The sequence below is a fragment of the Borostomias antarcticus genome, assembly GCF_949987555.1.
Source record: "Borostomias antarcticus genome assembly, chromosome: 9".
Classification (NCBI taxonomy): Eukaryota; Metazoa; Chordata; class Actinopteri; order Stomiiformes; family Stomiidae; genus Borostomias; species Borostomias antarcticus.
Window position 1 is genome coordinate 27990948 of NC_140242.1, and position 17500 is coordinate 28008447.

The 17500-nt window shown below is 50.4% G+C and overlaps 1 protein-coding gene across 1 annotated transcript in view; it reads right to left on the minus strand.

Moving 5' to 3' along the window:
• The window catches only part of LOC311312970 (dedicator of cytokinesis protein 9-like), a gene marked incomplete at its 5' end in the record, with an annotated part of 51702 nt that overhangs the window by 27147 nt on the left and 7055 nt on the right, over nt 1-17500 (minus strand). The window contains 6 exons of the mRNA XM_084442977.1: nt 2362-2496; nt 3234-3329; nt 5651-5720; nt 6442-6524; nt 8555-8644; nt 16528-16644. Coding sequence (XP_084299103.1) covers nt 2362-2496; nt 3234-3329; nt 5651-5720; nt 6442-6524; nt 8555-8644; nt 16528-16644 — 591 coding nt within the window. The remainder of the gene's footprint in view (nt 1-2361; nt 2497-3233; nt 3330-5650; nt 5721-6441; nt 6525-8554; nt 8645-16527; nt 16645-17500) is intronic.

The window sequence follows — 17500 nt, forward strand, 5'->3', positions numbered from 1 at the left end:
CACACACACGGTCCCAGTGTTGTGCTGGAGAATTGGAGCCACATTATCCTGGCCGTTGTCCAGACGCGGCAGATTGAGACATGGATCTCTGGAGGGGAACATTAATCAGGACGGTCCAGTCCGGGGGAGCGGCCTGAATCAATACGACGCAACGGCGCTTTTGAAGCCCTGCGCGGTGGTGATGGAGGCGTTACGCGCGGGCCGAGACGACGGCGTGGTTTGGGACTTCGGGAGGGGGGGAGGAGGAAGGTGGGGGGCTGGGGTCATGATTCGAAAGGTCGCAGAGGTCGCGGAGGTCGTCGACGCTGGGCCAGAGAGTCGGCAAAGCCTCTTAAAACCCGGCGCAAACATCGAACCGTCGTCCAGGCTTACAGTATGAGATCTACAGTATTTCTACAATAACGGGAGGGGGGGGAGGAGGGTCTAGGGGAAACGGCGGCCGCGTGGCGGTACCAAGTGACCCGACCTCGCTCCCGACACAGAGAGAGACTCCAGAACGGAGCAGACGTTATAGCCGCTATGACCACGGTCAGGGAACAGATACCGCACGTCTGCTACGGTCAGGGAAGAGATACCGCACCCCTGCTACGGTCAGGGAAGAGATACCGCACGCCTGCTACGGTCAGGGAAGAGATACCGCACGCCTGCTACGGTCAGGGAAGAGATACCGCACGCCTGCTACGGTCAGGGAAGAGATACCGCACGCCTGCTACGGTCAGGGAAGAGATACCGCACGCCTGCTACGGTCAGGGAAGAGATACCGCACGCCTGCTACGGTCAGGGAAGAGATACCGCACACACCTGGGCCGAGACACTCAGGAAGAGAGACACTCAGGAAGAGCTTCTTCCCACAAGCCATCTGGCTCCTGAATGACTATCTAACGTATAATACCACTACTGTATACCCAGGGCAGCAGGATACCTAGTGTACATAACACAACAACATACGACGCAAAATCATACACCCCCACCCTCTGGATTATTTATTATAGCTATAGCATGTACATAACCCACCCATGCTATTTATAACGTATTCATATCCATAAAGCACGTTTATAATCCTTCTCAAACTGTATAGAAAGGGTACTTATTAGTATTAATTTGTAAACGTTGTACTTTGTAACTTTGTAATCTGGAACTTCGAGTATGAGAGTTTATCTGTATCAAGCGTGATCTTGGAACATTTCCCTGTGAGTGTACGCAGTACAGTACCTGTGATTAATACTGTAACGGAAACCTGACTCTTCAATCTCCCCTCTGTTTTCTATTTGGGCCCAGAACGGCTCTCCTCTATTGGCGGTCAGCGCGTTCTTTCCGTCCATCTGGACATAAGACAGATGACGGCGCTTCCAGACCCAGCTGGTCCCGGAGGACGCGCCGCCGCTAGCATGCGCCATCGATTTACCGGCCGGCAGGAGAGAGGACGCCCGTACGACCCCTACGACCCCGCCACTCTCCCTCGCCGCTCTCCTGCAGCTGACGAGTCAGCAGTAAACGATGACCTTGGACACAGTGAGGGAGGGAGGGAGAGAGAGAGAGCGACAGAGATGGAGGGAGGGAGAGAGAGATGGAGGGAGGGAGGGAGGGGGAGGGAGTGATGGATGGAGGGGGAGAGAGAGAGATGGAGGGAGGGCAGGAGAGAGAGAGAGTGAGATGGAGGGAGGGAGGGAGAGAGAGAGATTCAGGGAGAGAGAGAGATAGAGGGAGGGAGAGAGAGAGATGGAGGGAGAGAGAGATAGAGGGAGAGAGAGAGAGAGATGGAGGGAGGGAGAGAGAGATAGAGTGAGGGAGAGAGAGAGGCAGGGAGAGAGAGAGAGAGAGAGATGGAGGGAAGGGGGAGAGAGAGAGATGGAGGGAGAGGGAGAGAGAGATGGAGGGAGGGAGAGAGAGAGAGAGATGGAGGGAGAGAGAGAGAGATGGAGGGAGAGGGAGAGAGAGAGAGAGATGGAGGGAGAGAGAGAGAGATGGAGGAAGAGGGAGAGAGAGAGAGAGATGGAGTGAGAGGGAGAGAGAGAGCGATGGAGGGAGGGGGGAGAGAGAGAGATGGAGGGAGAGGGAGAGAGAGAGAGAGAGAGAGAGATGGAGGGAGAGAGAGAGAGAGATGGAGGGAGAGCGAGGGCTCAGGTTTCGGGCTGGGACGAGAGCGCTGCTTGGGGAAGGGTCCCAGCGATGCAGGGAGAATTATCCCATCATGGATCCCGGAGTGGAAGTTTTACATATCACATAAACATTTATACAACACTTTGCAAAGCATGTTTCGGGGGGGGAGGGGGGCGGCCTTTGGAACGGAAGGGCATTCCTAGACCTCCCAGTCTGAGACACCGACACACTATTCCACAGGCGGCTCGCGCAGGAAATTACCTGAACCACGCCCATGCAGGAGTCCAAGAAAATGGTTCCCTTGGGCTCTTTGGAGATCTTCTCGTCCTTGTAGAAGTTGAGGTTGTAGGAGCCGTCGCCCAGCTGTGTCAGGTGGAAATACCGCCTCTTGAACGACTGAAACGGGAGAGAAGAAATCAACGTCTATTTATAGAGAGCGCAGGGCAGGGATTTGGGGAAGGATAAGCAAAAAAATATATCAATTAATTATCCTCGTGGATCCGTAGTGCTAGCCTACATGATAATAGACTAGGCCCTACTTCAAGGAACATCTACAGTAAGATGGAAATTTGAGCAAAACAATCGACACATGGAACACGAGAAGGACGTGGAAGAGATGGGAATATCCTAAAATATTTAACTTTAAGTTATTACTATACTAGCCTACTTTAGATCGATTTAATAGACAGGCATTTCAGTGCAGGAAATCCCATGTATTAATTAAAGTGTAGTTTGGACTGTCACATGTCGGCTGCCACATTCCATAAAAATAGAGCCGAGTCAAAATCAATCTCGGGACGATATTGTCGGCTGCTGGCGGAGCGACGCTGGGGTGCGGGCTTCCATAGGAAACAATGGGAGCTCTATAATTGGAACGTGGTCTCGTGGCGTGGCGTGGAATGGCGCTTCGGCTGTGGTTTGCGGGGGGGCTTGACAGGGTCCTGACAGAGCGCCGTGTCCTGCCGTCACCAGGAGATAGGAGGTGTGGTTTAGGTCTGTCCGTCTATCACCACCACACATCTGGTGCACAGGAGAGCCGGTCCTCACAGGAGAGCCGGTCCTCACAGGAGAGCCGGTCCTCACAGGGTGTGCGTGAGAGTGTCTCTCTCGTCATGGTTATTAGGGCCACTCACCCGCATGGTGACGCTGATGGCACTGTTCATGTTCCCCTTGTACAGCCAGCCCTGCTTCGAGATCCCCCCTTTCTGGGAACCGAGGGAGGCTGTGTCCTGGGGGGGGGGGGGCAGAGACAGGATATCAGACACACACACACACACATTTTAACAATTTATTTATGTCCACATAGAGATAATTACAGGGATAGAAGTACTAAATAATTAATGGACAAGCAGCAAAACTTTTGTGTTACATACAGTAACACACAAACACACACACACACACACACACACACACACACTCACAAATAAAACTATACCACATCAAAAACACTACTGCACCATCTCCCTGCCAGAGCCTCAGTAAACTGCGTCCAAGAGCGGGTCGTGACCCCGTCCGTCTGCGGCCGAGACACCTCAGAAGGCGCGGCGGCGTCGGCAGACACTCCGTCACACTGAGACGAAACAGACGGCCATGTCTGCCCGATGCCCACCGAGGAGCCAGCGCAGTACCCAACAGACCGGCGCCGTTAAATCACACAAACACGCCGTCTCCTTGTCCTCCGTGAGGGCGCCGGGGGGGCGGGGGGGGGCCTCTCGGTTCCGACGCAGACGTCACGGAAACCGTTTCAGCCACTGGCAAACAGCACGCATTACTTAACAAACCGGGTAATGATCTGTGTAAATAAATCAATGGGACGAGTGCGGGGGGAAGAGGAGATGGGTTCGACCCCCTGGGAGACGCTCATCCTGGGAACACATGTCCACGAGGGTTAGGGTCCGCCTCCCTGACAGGCTCCAAGCGTCCGGCTATTGTCCCAGACGGTCTTAAAAGATGACACCAACGGATGGCTTTTCAAGATGACACTGTCTGAAATTAATTCTGTTTCCTGCTCCGTACAATAAAATGCCTTTGAAAAACTGTTGGCAGGTCACGGGATACTTTCTGCATATTGTCAAGCCATCTGAGAGAGCGTCTGGAAACGTTCAGAGCAGTACTTCCACTCGTCATCGTCCAGCGGGCCGGACAGAGCGCCAGGCCTCGGAGGAGCAGACCGACCGGGTTCGGGCTTTTACTGAACCCCGAGGCGACGCCAACGGCAGCCGGACGCTCCGGCCCAGCCGCCTCGACGCGGCTGACGACACCAACGTCAGCCAAGCGCCAGTGCAGAATTACCCCGTTGGCCGATGACACGTTTGAATAAGGTATACAGGTGTGCGGCCCTAGTCTGCGCCGTCGTCTCGTATCGATTAAGACTCGCGGGCGTGAGTCCTGTGTGTGTGTGTGTGTGTGTGTGAGGGGATTTCGTTATTTCGAAATAGTTCACTTCCTTTGCGATCGTCCGCTCAGGGCAGGACCTCGCTGTGTGAGAGGGCACCGGGCGGAGGAGCTCTGGGAGGAGGAGCCCTAGGAGGAGAAGCTCTGGGAGGAGGAGCCCTGGGAGGAGGAGCCCTAGGAGGAGGAGCTCTGGCAGGAGAAGCTCTGGGAGGAGAAGCTCTAGGAGGAGAAGCCCTGGGGGGCCGCCCGACAGGAGGAGGGGTGAGGGGACATCTGCTGGGGGCGGAGGAGGAGGAGGAGGAGGAGGGGGAGGAGGAGGAGGAGGAGGAGGAGGAGGAGGAGGAGGGTTGATGTGGATAGGGTCCGCTTAATAGAGTATCGCCCTCCAACTCCAGCAATTTCTCAGGATTTTATTCCGACATTGGAAATGTATCTGCGACAGTGAAATGGGATGAGAAGTCGTTGGGTGCACGGCCGCCATAAATTACACTCCATCAAGGAATTCCAAGGCCAACAAGCCTCTGGTCACAATACAAAAGGTTTTTATACGATTGAATCACCAGGCTGTTGCAAATTGAAAAAACGGTTTGAGGATATCCAGAGTCCCCGGGCGGCGAGGAGGCAGGGTCCTTGAACACTTGAGGGGAGGAGAGTTGAAGCCAGGGGCCTTTGAGACTCGGCCAGCTAGCCCAGTCCTTCAGCTAATTCAACTCACATTACACATTAAAACGTGCTATTTAGACAAAACAACGCTTTCATCCGGCGCCGGAGACATTTAAACAACTGGAATTGGAACAGGAAAGACCAAATCAGAGCCGAGTCTGAATCAATCGGTGAAATAGGAGCTGGTGCTCCAGAATGGCGCTGGATGTTCCAGGAAAAGATCAAATGCAGCTAGACCAGATACACCGTCCTTTCTGCCGGGGCTCAGGGAGCTACGAGGGCGCAAGGAAACCTGGGTAATTCTTCTGCCTGCGAGGGGGAGTAGTTGTTTGGTGCTCCTGAGGTATTTGGCGTCATAGAGAGAGCAGCCGAGGACAACTAAGATGATTTGTATTCTGGGGTGGGCGGGGTGAGGTGAAGAGTTCACAGCCGAACCCCTGAACGATGAGTGGTCGTGGGTTTAGCGTGCCGCTGACGCTAATGTTTTACTCACCTCATCTTTGTCTGCCTCCTCGTCGACCTCGAAGACGTGGACGGCCAGTTTATCTGGTCTGGAGACTTTGCTAGGAAAAAGGAGGAAGGACACACTGTTAGAGCGACGTTAGACTTGAACCCTTTGTTCAACATTCTTACCCAAGTTTATAAAAAGGCTAGGAAAAGCTCACCCAGTTCACTGTAACTAGACTCAAAGAGTCCTTTAGTCATTGACCTACATATCCCTGAAATGTTTCCCTCCTAACAGCCTTGAAATAATTGGAAAAGGGGGTTATTTGTTTCAAGCCAACCACGTCATATTCTTTTGTTTCAACTTCCCTGAACGGTGACAAAGGGATCGCAGCGTTAACTGCCAGTCTCAAGGTCAGCGGAGGTTCTTGTTCCACCACTAATAGCAGAACACCCGAGGATCCTCCCCCTAGGGACCGCAGAGGTTTCCTCCATGACTAGAACCCCGGGAAGAACTCCCAGCGTGAGCGTTGGAGAGGAACTCTTCTATTGTTACTGCGGGCTGGAAACCTAAAACCTGCATTTCCTTGGAGCTGTCGTCATGCCAACGTTTCCACCACAGTCAGATGACTGAAGATATGCAACTGAAAATGACACCAGGGTGCGTGCATGTGTGTTCCGTTTGACACCGGTGTGTGTGTGTGTGTGTGTGTGTGTTTAGTTTGACTTCTCTGGCATCAATGCTTTACACAAAGATGCACAGCTGTTCTAACTCGCCCAGGAGGAAGTTATGACACAATGCACTCACTGTGAATGATAGTCCCGCTTGGTCACACTTACTTCGGAAGCTGCCGGAAGTCTCCGGAATAATCCTCATACTTGTAATTGACCACATGCCAGTCCGAATTGTAGGTCTTGATGCACTGAGAGAAGGAGACAAATGGTAAACAACTTTAATGTGAAATCCAAACGTGGTTTTAGTGCTAAAGGGTGATAAACTGGAAAATGTGTCCGGTCTGTGCTAACACACAGATGAACTAAGGTATTGATCTATGTGTCATTGAATAACTAATCTCAGGACGATGAACTAATAAAGCGATCATGTCTCAAGCTTCGTATAACAGCCCTTCATTCTGGGATCCTTGTACTCTCAGCCAATAGGATAGGAGCATCTGCAGGAAATGGGAGGGGCATCAAATAGGATGTTCGTATTTTAACAGATACAGTAGCTGGCAGAAAGGAAAACCTTCCACAGGATTTGGAAATAAAACGCAACGTTAGGCAACTTCTAATCAGCTTACAAAAATGTCCCCCGCGCTTCACAGCTGAATCGAGCGATGAACACATGAATCGCAGCTGTGGGTCATGTCAAATGAAATCATATTCCTTGTAGAGAGATGAACAAGCTTGCCAAGACTACAGAGAAAAACAACATAGAACTACTGCATGTCTGCTCTGTTTCAGGTGAGTTCCATGGGCCTGGCAGTCCAGTAGGTTGGACTGGACGTGGATCAGTCCAGACAAAAGCTCCTTTCACTCTCTCCCACCCCTGGACGTCATAAGAATACAACTAAAATGGCATGAACGTGTGTGTGTGTGTGTGTGTGTGTGTGTGTGTGTGTGTGTGCATGCCTGTGTGCGTGGGTGCGCTACATTAAGTGCTCTTGCGTGTGTATGTGTGTACAGTTCTGGTACAGGTATGTGCGCTTGGCTGTGTGTGTGTGTGCGTGCGTGCCTGTGTGCGTACAGTAACCGACTTGCGTGCGTATGTGTGTACAGTACGGGTGCAGGTACGTGCGCTCGGGCATATCTCCGTGTCTGCGTGCGTCTTCTCTCTCTCTTAAAGGATTGCGTAGACCTGCGAGCGGAGTGGACCGGCGCTAACGGGGGAGGGGCTACGCCTCCGAGAGCGCACATCTGTTCATTGTTAAAGCCCCCATGTGATACCGAGCCACAGTGTGGTATTCATACAGAACGGAGGGCAGTTAACCAGAAAGGCTCCGGCAGGGAAGCCAACTAGCAACCTGATCACCGCCCGAGCGGGGGGGAACTCCCCCCAGACCGCTGACCACAGCTGCCCTGCTGATGTCACGCTGCACTTGACCGAAAGGAAGTCTTTCTTTAGGAATTAAGACTCCCTAAATAGTGACCTTTCGTGACCTCCGGGGGCGAGCAGGGGTCAGCAAACAGTTGCCTCTGGACTACAGAGATAAGTCTGTAACTGAGATGGGTCTGTTGCTTGTTAAAGACACTGTAAAAGATAATAAACCACTGTGTGGTTTGGGCACGGTACACCACATGAAAATGGCATCTCTTAGTGGAACAAATGTTCAGGCCTCTGAATGCTGTTATGTATAGACGCGCGCTTTGGGCGTGGCTGTTAAGTTATCATCAAATCAGCAGTAATACAGTACAGTAGATATTAAGCAAGTTAAGGGGCCGTAAGCATCTCCACAGCTTGGAACAGACAGGCACCACTGTAAACACAACCCAGAGATGAACTATCCCCGACGCTAAGTCCGTTTATTTGTTTGTCTCCCGGCCTGAATAGTTAGAAAATAATACCGCAGTGCGCTGGACAGCTTCCAGTAATGAAGCATAAACACAATACAACACCATTGTGTCAGTAAGTGTGCGCTAGGTGAAATGGAGGCTCGTTTTGGCTGGACGCGTTCTCCAAACAATAAGGAGCTCCGTCGGAGAGCCAGACTGTGTGTGAGGTCCAGTCTACTTTCATATCGTCTTCTCCATCGTGGACATCACAGCCAGCACGGAGCCTGGCCGAGGACTGACGCTAATGTCTCCGTTTCAGTGCGACGGGGTTAAAACGTAAGGTAGACCAGCTGCTAACGACACACACAGCTCAACGCCAGGACACTTACGGACTATAAAAGCGGAGCGCCGGAGAGCAAGGTTCAGTTGTGTGGGGTTATGGCCAACGGGGGGAGCTTACCTCTTGGACAAACAGGCTCTGAGCCTCCTTCTCTGCGTTCTCAGGCACCGTAGGGTGGAGCGTCCTCCCTTGGCGCCTCAACGTTGAAATCTGTGGGATGAGAAAACAAGTTTTATGCGGGGTAATTAAAACGAACACAGGGTCAGACTGGGCACAGATAAGGAAGGAAGGTGGAAGGATTCTCTGAATGTGGATGTCCATCCTGAAGCGTGCTAGAGGAAGTCACGTACGGTACGGAGAAGACGTGTTTCAGGGATGACTCCTAAGCAGCTCCTTTATCCGTACTAAACGACTCCATGTGGTTTCAGCTGGACATGATTTCACCCCGTTCTCTAGGGCTGGGTATAGATTTGAATTTCAAGAATCGATTCGATTCCAATTCACAAGGTTCCAAATCGATTATCACGATTCAATTCGATTCGATTCGATATCGATTCGGTTAGTGTTACTAATAACCTGTTTTTTTTTTGCTGTAACCTTAATTACATGACTGCCAAGTTATGCAACACATCAATACTAGGGGCTGGGTATCGATACTGATTTCCAAAAATGAATGAATGAATGAATGAATGAATGAATCATTGAATTAATTAATGAACTATTCATTCATTCATTCATTCATTTATTCATTCATTCATTCATTAAATAAAAGATCAATTTTGGGATTCATGAATGGATTCTGAATCATTTGAATCATCAGAATCGATTAATCAATTTTTTTTTCAACCCAGCCCAGTTCTCCACCAGAACACTCTACCAGAATCTGGTCTCTGGTCTGAGCGTCGGGGCGTAAAAGTGCAGCTCGTTAGGGAAGCAGGATGCTCCTCCACACAGCTGAGCTCTGGGGTCCACAGACACGCCCCGGGCCCAGCCTCAGGCCTGCCTGCCTGGCCCTCAGCCTGCCTGCCTGGCCCTCAGTCTGCCTGCCTGGCCCTCAGCCTGCCTGCCTGGCCCTCAGACCCGCTAACGGGGGCCCTCAGAGGGCCCAGCTGCTCTGTTTCAGCCCGGCTACTTTTCTCCAGCTCTCTCTTCATGACCACTTCCTGTTCTGGGCAGGCTGCAGGAAGTGGGTGTTATGAACCATATACTGTAGATGAACTATAGCGATAACTATCAACATCTCACTGTAGCACCAGAAAGGTAGCCAAGATTTACACAGCCTTCAAACTCCCGTTCCGAAGGCCTCTCGCGCAAAAATGCAAAGTGAGCTCTAGATAAATCATTTTCAGTTTGAGATGCTTCGATTAAGGAAATCACAATTCATGTTGAGTCATCTTTGGAACGAATTATTGTACACGTGAGACTAAGTTTAGAGATAAATGTATTTGAGGATTTATGAAAAAACATAATATTGCCTTCCTGTTGTTTTTATTCCAAAATATGGCAGTGTAGGCTAGTTTCTAGCTCTTCTCGGGGATCTCTTTGACATAACTCAGTTCAATGGAGACTCCCTTGATAAACACGGTTATCGGAGTATTTTGTAACTTGTATCTTTTCAAACATTTTACCTCATGACGATTCCCGTCGAGGGAGTTCTCTTTAAACTAACGGGAAACAGAACATAAACATCAAGGAAACCGGACTTTCCACACGTCCCACAAGAGTGATAAAGAAACAGACGACAGCAAAACTACAACCAAACAATAACAGACGCCGCTTGAACCACATCCCCTCAGCGCTTCCCTGGGAGGGAGTCCAGTCAGACCACGATGGATATGCCTGTTGCGGTACCTGACTTACAGTAAAGAATATTTCAAGATTTGGGCGATAACCTCAAAAGTGAGGTAAGCAATTCCAAGACTGCAATAAATCTCAGTGGCTTTTCCTGGGCAGCAGAAGCGATGGAGGGGTTCTGCTTTAGTCATTATCTCTGAAAGTCCTCAGACACAAAAGGCCGGAGAGGCGATGTTTTTCCAGAAGGGCCCTGGACACGGCTACTCCCATTAAAGCTGAATTGAGTCATAGACTGTGAAATGAGACGCAGAAGCACCGTCAGGCCGTGAGAGACTGAATTTGCTTCTCCCTGAGCCCAAACCAAACGGGCCAGCAAAATTAACCTATTATATAAGAATATAATATAAAACTTACATAGATCAGATCTAAACAAATAAACAGTAACACAGAAAGAGTAGTTGCATATTATTTGGTTGTCAGTGGCTTCACCAAGCCTTCAGGCTCCACAGGCCTTCTCATAAGACCCTGACGAGGGGCAGTTGTCTACTCAGGGTCATAAACGTTCATAAGACCCTGACGAGGGGCAGTTGTCTACTCAGGGTCATAAACGTTCATAAGACCCTGACGAGGGGCAGAGTTGTCTAATCAGCGTCATCAACGTTCATAAGACCCTGACGAGGGGCAGAGTTGTCTACTCAGCGTCATCAACGCTCATAAGACCCTGACGAGGGGCAGAGTTGTCTACTCAGCGTCATCAACGCTCATAAGACCCTGACGAGGGGCAGAGATGTCTACTCAGGGTCTTCAACGTTCATAAGACCCTGACGAGGGGCAGAGTTGTCTACTCAGGGTCTTCAACGCTCATAAGACCCTGACCAGGGGCAGAGTTGTCTACTCAGCGTCATCAACGCTCATAAGACCCTGACGAGGGGCAGAGATGTCTACTCAGGGTCTTCAACGTTCATAAGACCCTAACGAGGGCCAGAGTTGTCTACTCAGGGTCTTCAACGTTCATAAGACCCTGACGAGGGGCAGAGTTGTCTACTCAGGGTCTTCAACGCTCATAAGACCCTGACGACGGGCAGAGTTGTCTACTCAGGGTCTTCAACGCTCATAAGACCCTGACGAGGGGCAGAGTTGTCTACTCAGGGTCTTCAACGCTCATAAGACCCTGACGAGGGGCAGAGTTGTCTACTCAGCGTCATCAACGCTCATAAGACCCTGACGAGGGGCAGAGTTGTCTACTCAGCGTCATCAACGCTCATAAGACCCTGACGAGGGGCAGAGTTGTCTACTCAGGGTCATCAACGCTCATAAGACCCTGACGAGGGGCAGAGTTGTCTACTCAGCGTCATCAACGCTCATAAGACCCTGACGAGGGGCAGAGTTGTCTACTCAGCGTCATCAACGCTCATAAGACCCTGACGAGGGGCAGAGTTGTCTACTCAGGGTCATCAACGCTCATAAGACCCTAACGAGGGGCAGAGTTGTCTACTCAGCGTCTTCAACGTTCATAAGACCCTGACGAGGGGCAGAGATGTCTACTCAGCGTCATCAACGCTCATAAGACCGTAACGAGGGGCAGAGTTGTCTACTCAGGGTCTTCAACGCTCATAAGACCCTGACGAGGGGCAGAGTTGTCTACTCAGGGTCTTCAACGCTCATAAGACCCTGACCAGGGGCAGAGTTGTCTACTCAGCGTCATCAACGTTCATAAGACCCTGACGAGGGGCAGAGATGTCTACTCAGGGTCTTCAACGTTCATAAGACCCTAACGAGGGCCAGAGTTGTCTACTCAGGGTCTTCAACGTTCATAAGACCCTGACGAGGGGCAGAGTTGTCTACTCAGCGTCATCAACGCTCATAAGACCCTGACGAGGGGCAGAGTTGTCTACTCAGGGTCTTCAACGTTCATAAGACCCTGACGAGGGGCAGAGTTGTCTACTCAGGGTCTTCAACGCTCATAAGACCCTGACGAGGGGCAGAGTTGTCTACTCAGCGTCATCAACGCTCATAAGACCCTGACGAGGGGCAGAGTTGTCTACTCAGCGTCATCAACGCTCATAAGACCCTGACGAGGGGCAGAGTTGTCTACTCAGGGTCATCAACGCTCATAAGACCCTGACGAGGGGCAGAGTTGTCTACTCAGCGTCATCAACGCTCATAAGACCCTGACGAGGGGCAGAGTTGTCTACTCAGCGTCATCAACGCTCATAAGACCCTGACGAGGGGCAGAGTTGTCTACTCAGGGTCATCAACGCTCATAAGACCCTAACGAGGGGCAGAGTTGTCTACTCAGCGTCTTCAACGTTCATAAGACCCTGACGAGGGGCAGAGATGTCTACTCAGCGTCATCAACGCTCATAAGACCCTAACGAGGGGCAGAGTTGTCTACTCAGGGTCTTCAACGCTCATAAGACCCTGACGAGGGGCAGAGTTGTCTACTCAGGGTCTTCAACGCTCATAAGACCCTGACCAGGGGGGCAGAGTTGTCTACTCAGCGTCTTCAACGTTCATAAGACCCTGACCAGGGGGGCAGAGTTGTCTACTCAGGGTCTTCAACGCTCATAAGACCCTGACGAGGGGCAGAGTTGTCTACTCAGGGTCCTCAACGCAGTTTGATGGACGGGAGATTGATGTGAGCACTCACACCGAGTCCTCCCTGAGTGAGAACACATCCTCCCGCTGTGCGCCCGGCCTTAGCTGGTGGGACCGAGCACTCAGCCTGCGAGGAACACAATGCCAGACTCCTATTTGTGGTCTCTCCTTCCTCTCTCCAAGCCCAGGTTTCCTGCTGGGAGATGCTTATCTCTCTCCTCCATGATCGAAGCAGCAGAACCAAACAGGCATGGAGGGCTGTGGGGGGGACAGGAAGTGGGTAACAGGAAGCGCTGGGGATACGAGCCTCCGTGGCGCAATCTGGGGCTCTTCAGGGGAAGGAGCAGAGGATCATGGGATACAGCAGTGCTCTACGAGGAGCAGGGTTATAATAGGTTTGCTTTTTCTTTTGTTTTCTTTTAGTTTTATATCGTTTTTACTTTTTGGTTTCAATTTCAGTTTAGTTTTAATACGTTTTTAAAGCGGGTTTGCTAGTTTATTTTTTCAAAATGCTTAGTTTTAGTTTTGTTTTTATTAGTTTCAGTATTAGTTTTAGTCTTTTTTTGCGCTAGCCTCGAGAGGCCATCCTGATCTCACTCAGTGTGAAACCAACCATCTGGTGCACGTCAGGTTACTTCTGCGCAGGGGCACAGCAAAAAAAAAAATGGAGGACAGATTTCACATTTTCTCTATAATTTTTGTTTATATGAGTTACTTTTGCAAACACACAATACAGTTTAAGTTAGTCATGTTTTTTTGGTTAAGCCTCGTTTTTCTTTTTATTTCATTTAAATATTTTTTCCCACCTCTTTTTCGTTTTTTAGTTGGTTTTCTTTAACTACCGAGGAGCCGGTGGCATTCCTTCCCTCATCGCCATGACGCTCACGATACCTGCTACTACTACAGACAGGGATCTCTCTACGTCTGGGGATCACAATTCTACAATTACAATACAGCTCTCCCTATCTCATATTCCCTCTCGTGAACTCCTGATATCAACGACATACACAATGTTATGGAAACCGTCCCACGTCTGTGAAATCGCGCCGATCCGGGAAGAGGAGGGGTGTTTTTCGGGACATTCCTGCGGGTCGAATCACTGGCGGGTCTTGCTGATCCGCGGGCCCTCGAGCCGCTGGACATCTCAACCTAAAGCCAGGGAGTGGAAGGGAGGGTCCGTGGTCGGTCATCTCTGACAAACTCCCCCTGAAGACGCGTAGGGAAAACCAGTGCTCGGCCCCCCTACCCCGACAACACCGCTGATCAAAACCAGATGGAGATAATGTAAACACTGTCTCACAATTTATTTTCATACACAGTTAAGTCCCTGTTCTCTGATATATGATTTGATAACAAGCTCCAAGGAGAGGGGTGTGGTGAGGACAGGGGGGAGACGGGACAGCAGCTACTCAGCTGATACCAGCCCCGCCAGCAATAGGATTAACAGGACACAGCAGTCTGGACCAGGACACAGACCGGCTCTGTGGTCAGAGATCTGCCTGGTCTGGTCTGGAGTAACAGACCACTATCACCACACACTGAGAGTATAATGTCTGAAGTAACAGACCACTATCACCACACACTGAGAGTATAATGTCTGGAGTAACAGACCACTATCACCACACACTGAGAGTAATGTCTGGAGTAACAGACCACTATCACCTCACACTGAGAGTAATGTCTGGAGTAACAGACCACTATCACCTCACACTGAGAGTAATGTCTGGAGTAACAGACCACTATCACCTCACACTGAGAGTAATGTCTGGAGTAACAGACCACTATCACCTCACACTGAGAGTATAATGTCTGGAGTAACAGACCACTATCACCTCACACTGAGAGTATAATGTCTTGAGTAACAGACCACTATCACCACACACTGAGAGTATAATGTCTGGAGTAACAGACCACTATCACCTCACACTGGGAGTATAATGTCTGGAGTAACAGACCACTATCACCTCACACTGAGAGTATAATGTCTGGAGTAACAGACCACTATCACCTCACACTGGGAGTATAATGTCTGGAGTAACAGACCACTATCACCTCACACTGAGAGCAGAGTCTGTGTGTGAAAGAGCACCAGATATATACCCCACCCCCCTCTCCACACGGGACAGGTCCTAAAACAAACCCAGATGAACCAGATAGTCCCCTCAGAGACAGGTGGTCCCTCCCGTCCCTCCCTGTGTCTTCACTGTTTTCTTTCTCCTTACCCCCCTCAGTCAGGATCACCTGTCGCTCCCCTGACAACACGCCGTTTGTGTGTGAGGCTGGTATGTGACGGACACACGATAGGGCGCGGTAGGACTAGACACACACGGTCAAGGCCGCCTGGCTGTCCTGTCACTGAGCCCCCCCAGCTGTCTGGCCTTCGACTAACGCGCCCTGACCGCCCCCCCCCCGAAACTATAGCGCCGGCCCCTTCCGGGCCTCCGGTCACTTCTTCTCCCTCTCTTTTCGCTCTCCCTCTCTTTTCTCTCTCCCTCTCTTTTCTCTCTCCGTCTCTTCTCGCCCTCCCTCTCTTTTTGACTCGACCCCAGCTCTCCTCACGACGAGAGTTTTCACAGCGCCGGCTTGATTACAAAGACATAAAGTTCAGGCCCTTTGTCCGATGTTGCCATAGGAGCGAGTTAATATTATGTCTAATAAATCTAGGAAATATTACCCTTCTTTGAAACGTTACTCTCCCTCTAGAGTAAGGTGTAAAAGTCATTAAGGCCTATGAAACAAAGGAGGCTCTACAACAGAGACAGAACCAGAATGGTTTACCACAAACGATAAAAAAAGCAAATTCTATGAAGTCTGCGTCGGGGCCGTGAGACGGCCAGGAAGGGTCAAGGTTGGAGAATACGGCCTCATTCCTGTCGCTGTTAAGGACATCTTCCTAAGTGTTCTGACTTCCTGGAGCGCCAGCGCCAGGCGAGGGTCTCGTTTCAGAGTTTCCAGGCTGGGCGTCGGTGTCAGAGCTGGACCGGTGGAAACTCTGAGAGAGCGTGTGTCGGTCCGTCCTTCCTGCTGAATGCGGTCTGGAGATAACACAGGAGGCCCCCGATGAGCCTATAAAGCAGCTGACCTCTGACCCCTCCTCTTCGCATTGTGGGAGGATGTCAACAAGGGGAAAGCCCCCAGCACCAAACAGGTCTGTAGGCCAAGAGGTGTGTGTGTGGGGGGGGGGGGGGGGGGGTAGGATGTTGATAGATTCCATTGAGAAGATACGGTAACACTTGAAACAATGAAAAATCCTCACGAAAGCCTCATTCATCAAGATCTCATCAAGACCTCCAGTATACAGTAGCCTAATGAGTGGTTAACTTCCATTTATAGATCTGGAGCACGTCACATTAATGGTTGACATTACATTACATTACAGTAATTTAGCAGACGCTTTTATCCAAAGTGACTAACAATAATGGCCGGGTTTCCTGAAACCTTCTTAGCGCTAAGAAGCTCTTTGAGTCTTCTTAAGGCTCCCGAAACAAGCAAACGGGAGCCTTAAAAAGACTCAAAGAGCTTCTTAGCGCCAAGAAGGTTTCGGGAAACGCGGCCAATTGCATTTAACGTAGGAAAAGATGACAGTTTGACAGTCTTACAGTTGACCTGAACGCCATTTGTCCTGAACAATTATTCCCTAACTAGTCCCCACGTTTTGAGCCGAGGTCCAGGTCCTGGTTCTGGTTCTGGTTCTGACTCACCTGGAAGTCCTCCAGGGGGAACTGGAGCATGTCCCGGAGGACGTCGCTGAGGATCTGGGTCTTCCTCTGGACCAGAACATTCTCATAGTCCAGCGGCTCGATCACCTTGGGCTTCACCTGGGGAAACATTTACACACGCTATTAACACTGCTGTACAGTAGAGAAATGTATGTAGACAAATAATAGAAAAATAGTCAAAAAAAATAAAGAAAACTCTAACAAGGCTCGCAAGCTAATAGTATAACGACTCGCGCCTGACACAGAGATCGCGCCGTCGTGCTATTGGCTCATGAGCCTTCTTAGAGGTGGGACCCAAACCTCGGACATCTCAGACAGAGATAAACACAACATTCATTGCAGACCCATCAGCATTTTTAAAATGATAAATTCCTAATCAATATTTTTTTTGGGGGTGAAAATCAATACTTTTATTCCACACCTTTATAAAGTCTCGGTGGATGTATAATTATTTTTTAAACGATTCATCTACATAAAAACTCTATCCCATCCTGACCCAGGAGAACGCGCCTGGCTTCGGAGGACCGTTGAGAACGACGGTAAAAGTGAAGTAAAGTGCACTGAGGTAAAACTAAGCGTCCGTAACTGTGTGAATATCCAGACGGTCAGATTTTCCTTCCAGGAGGGTTTGATAGTGACCCAGGAGGCCACTCACAACGTCCCCTCAGACAGCGAGCGCTGACAGCTCACCCTCAGACAGGCCCGGAGCAGACAGACAGTAAAGATGGAAACTATTCTGCATGTGGAAAGAGAAGAGAGAGAGAAGAAGATGGGGGGGGGGGCATCTAGCCTTTACGGGGGGGGCTGGGGGTAAGTGATACCCCGCGGTCGCGCTCGGCTGGGTCCGACTGCCTGACTTGATAGAGCGCAGCATCTCGGTGGACTGCAGTTGGAATAACAGTGTAATAATCCCAATCCCAAGAGTAGCATTTCATCACTCCGCTAGGTAAACGCT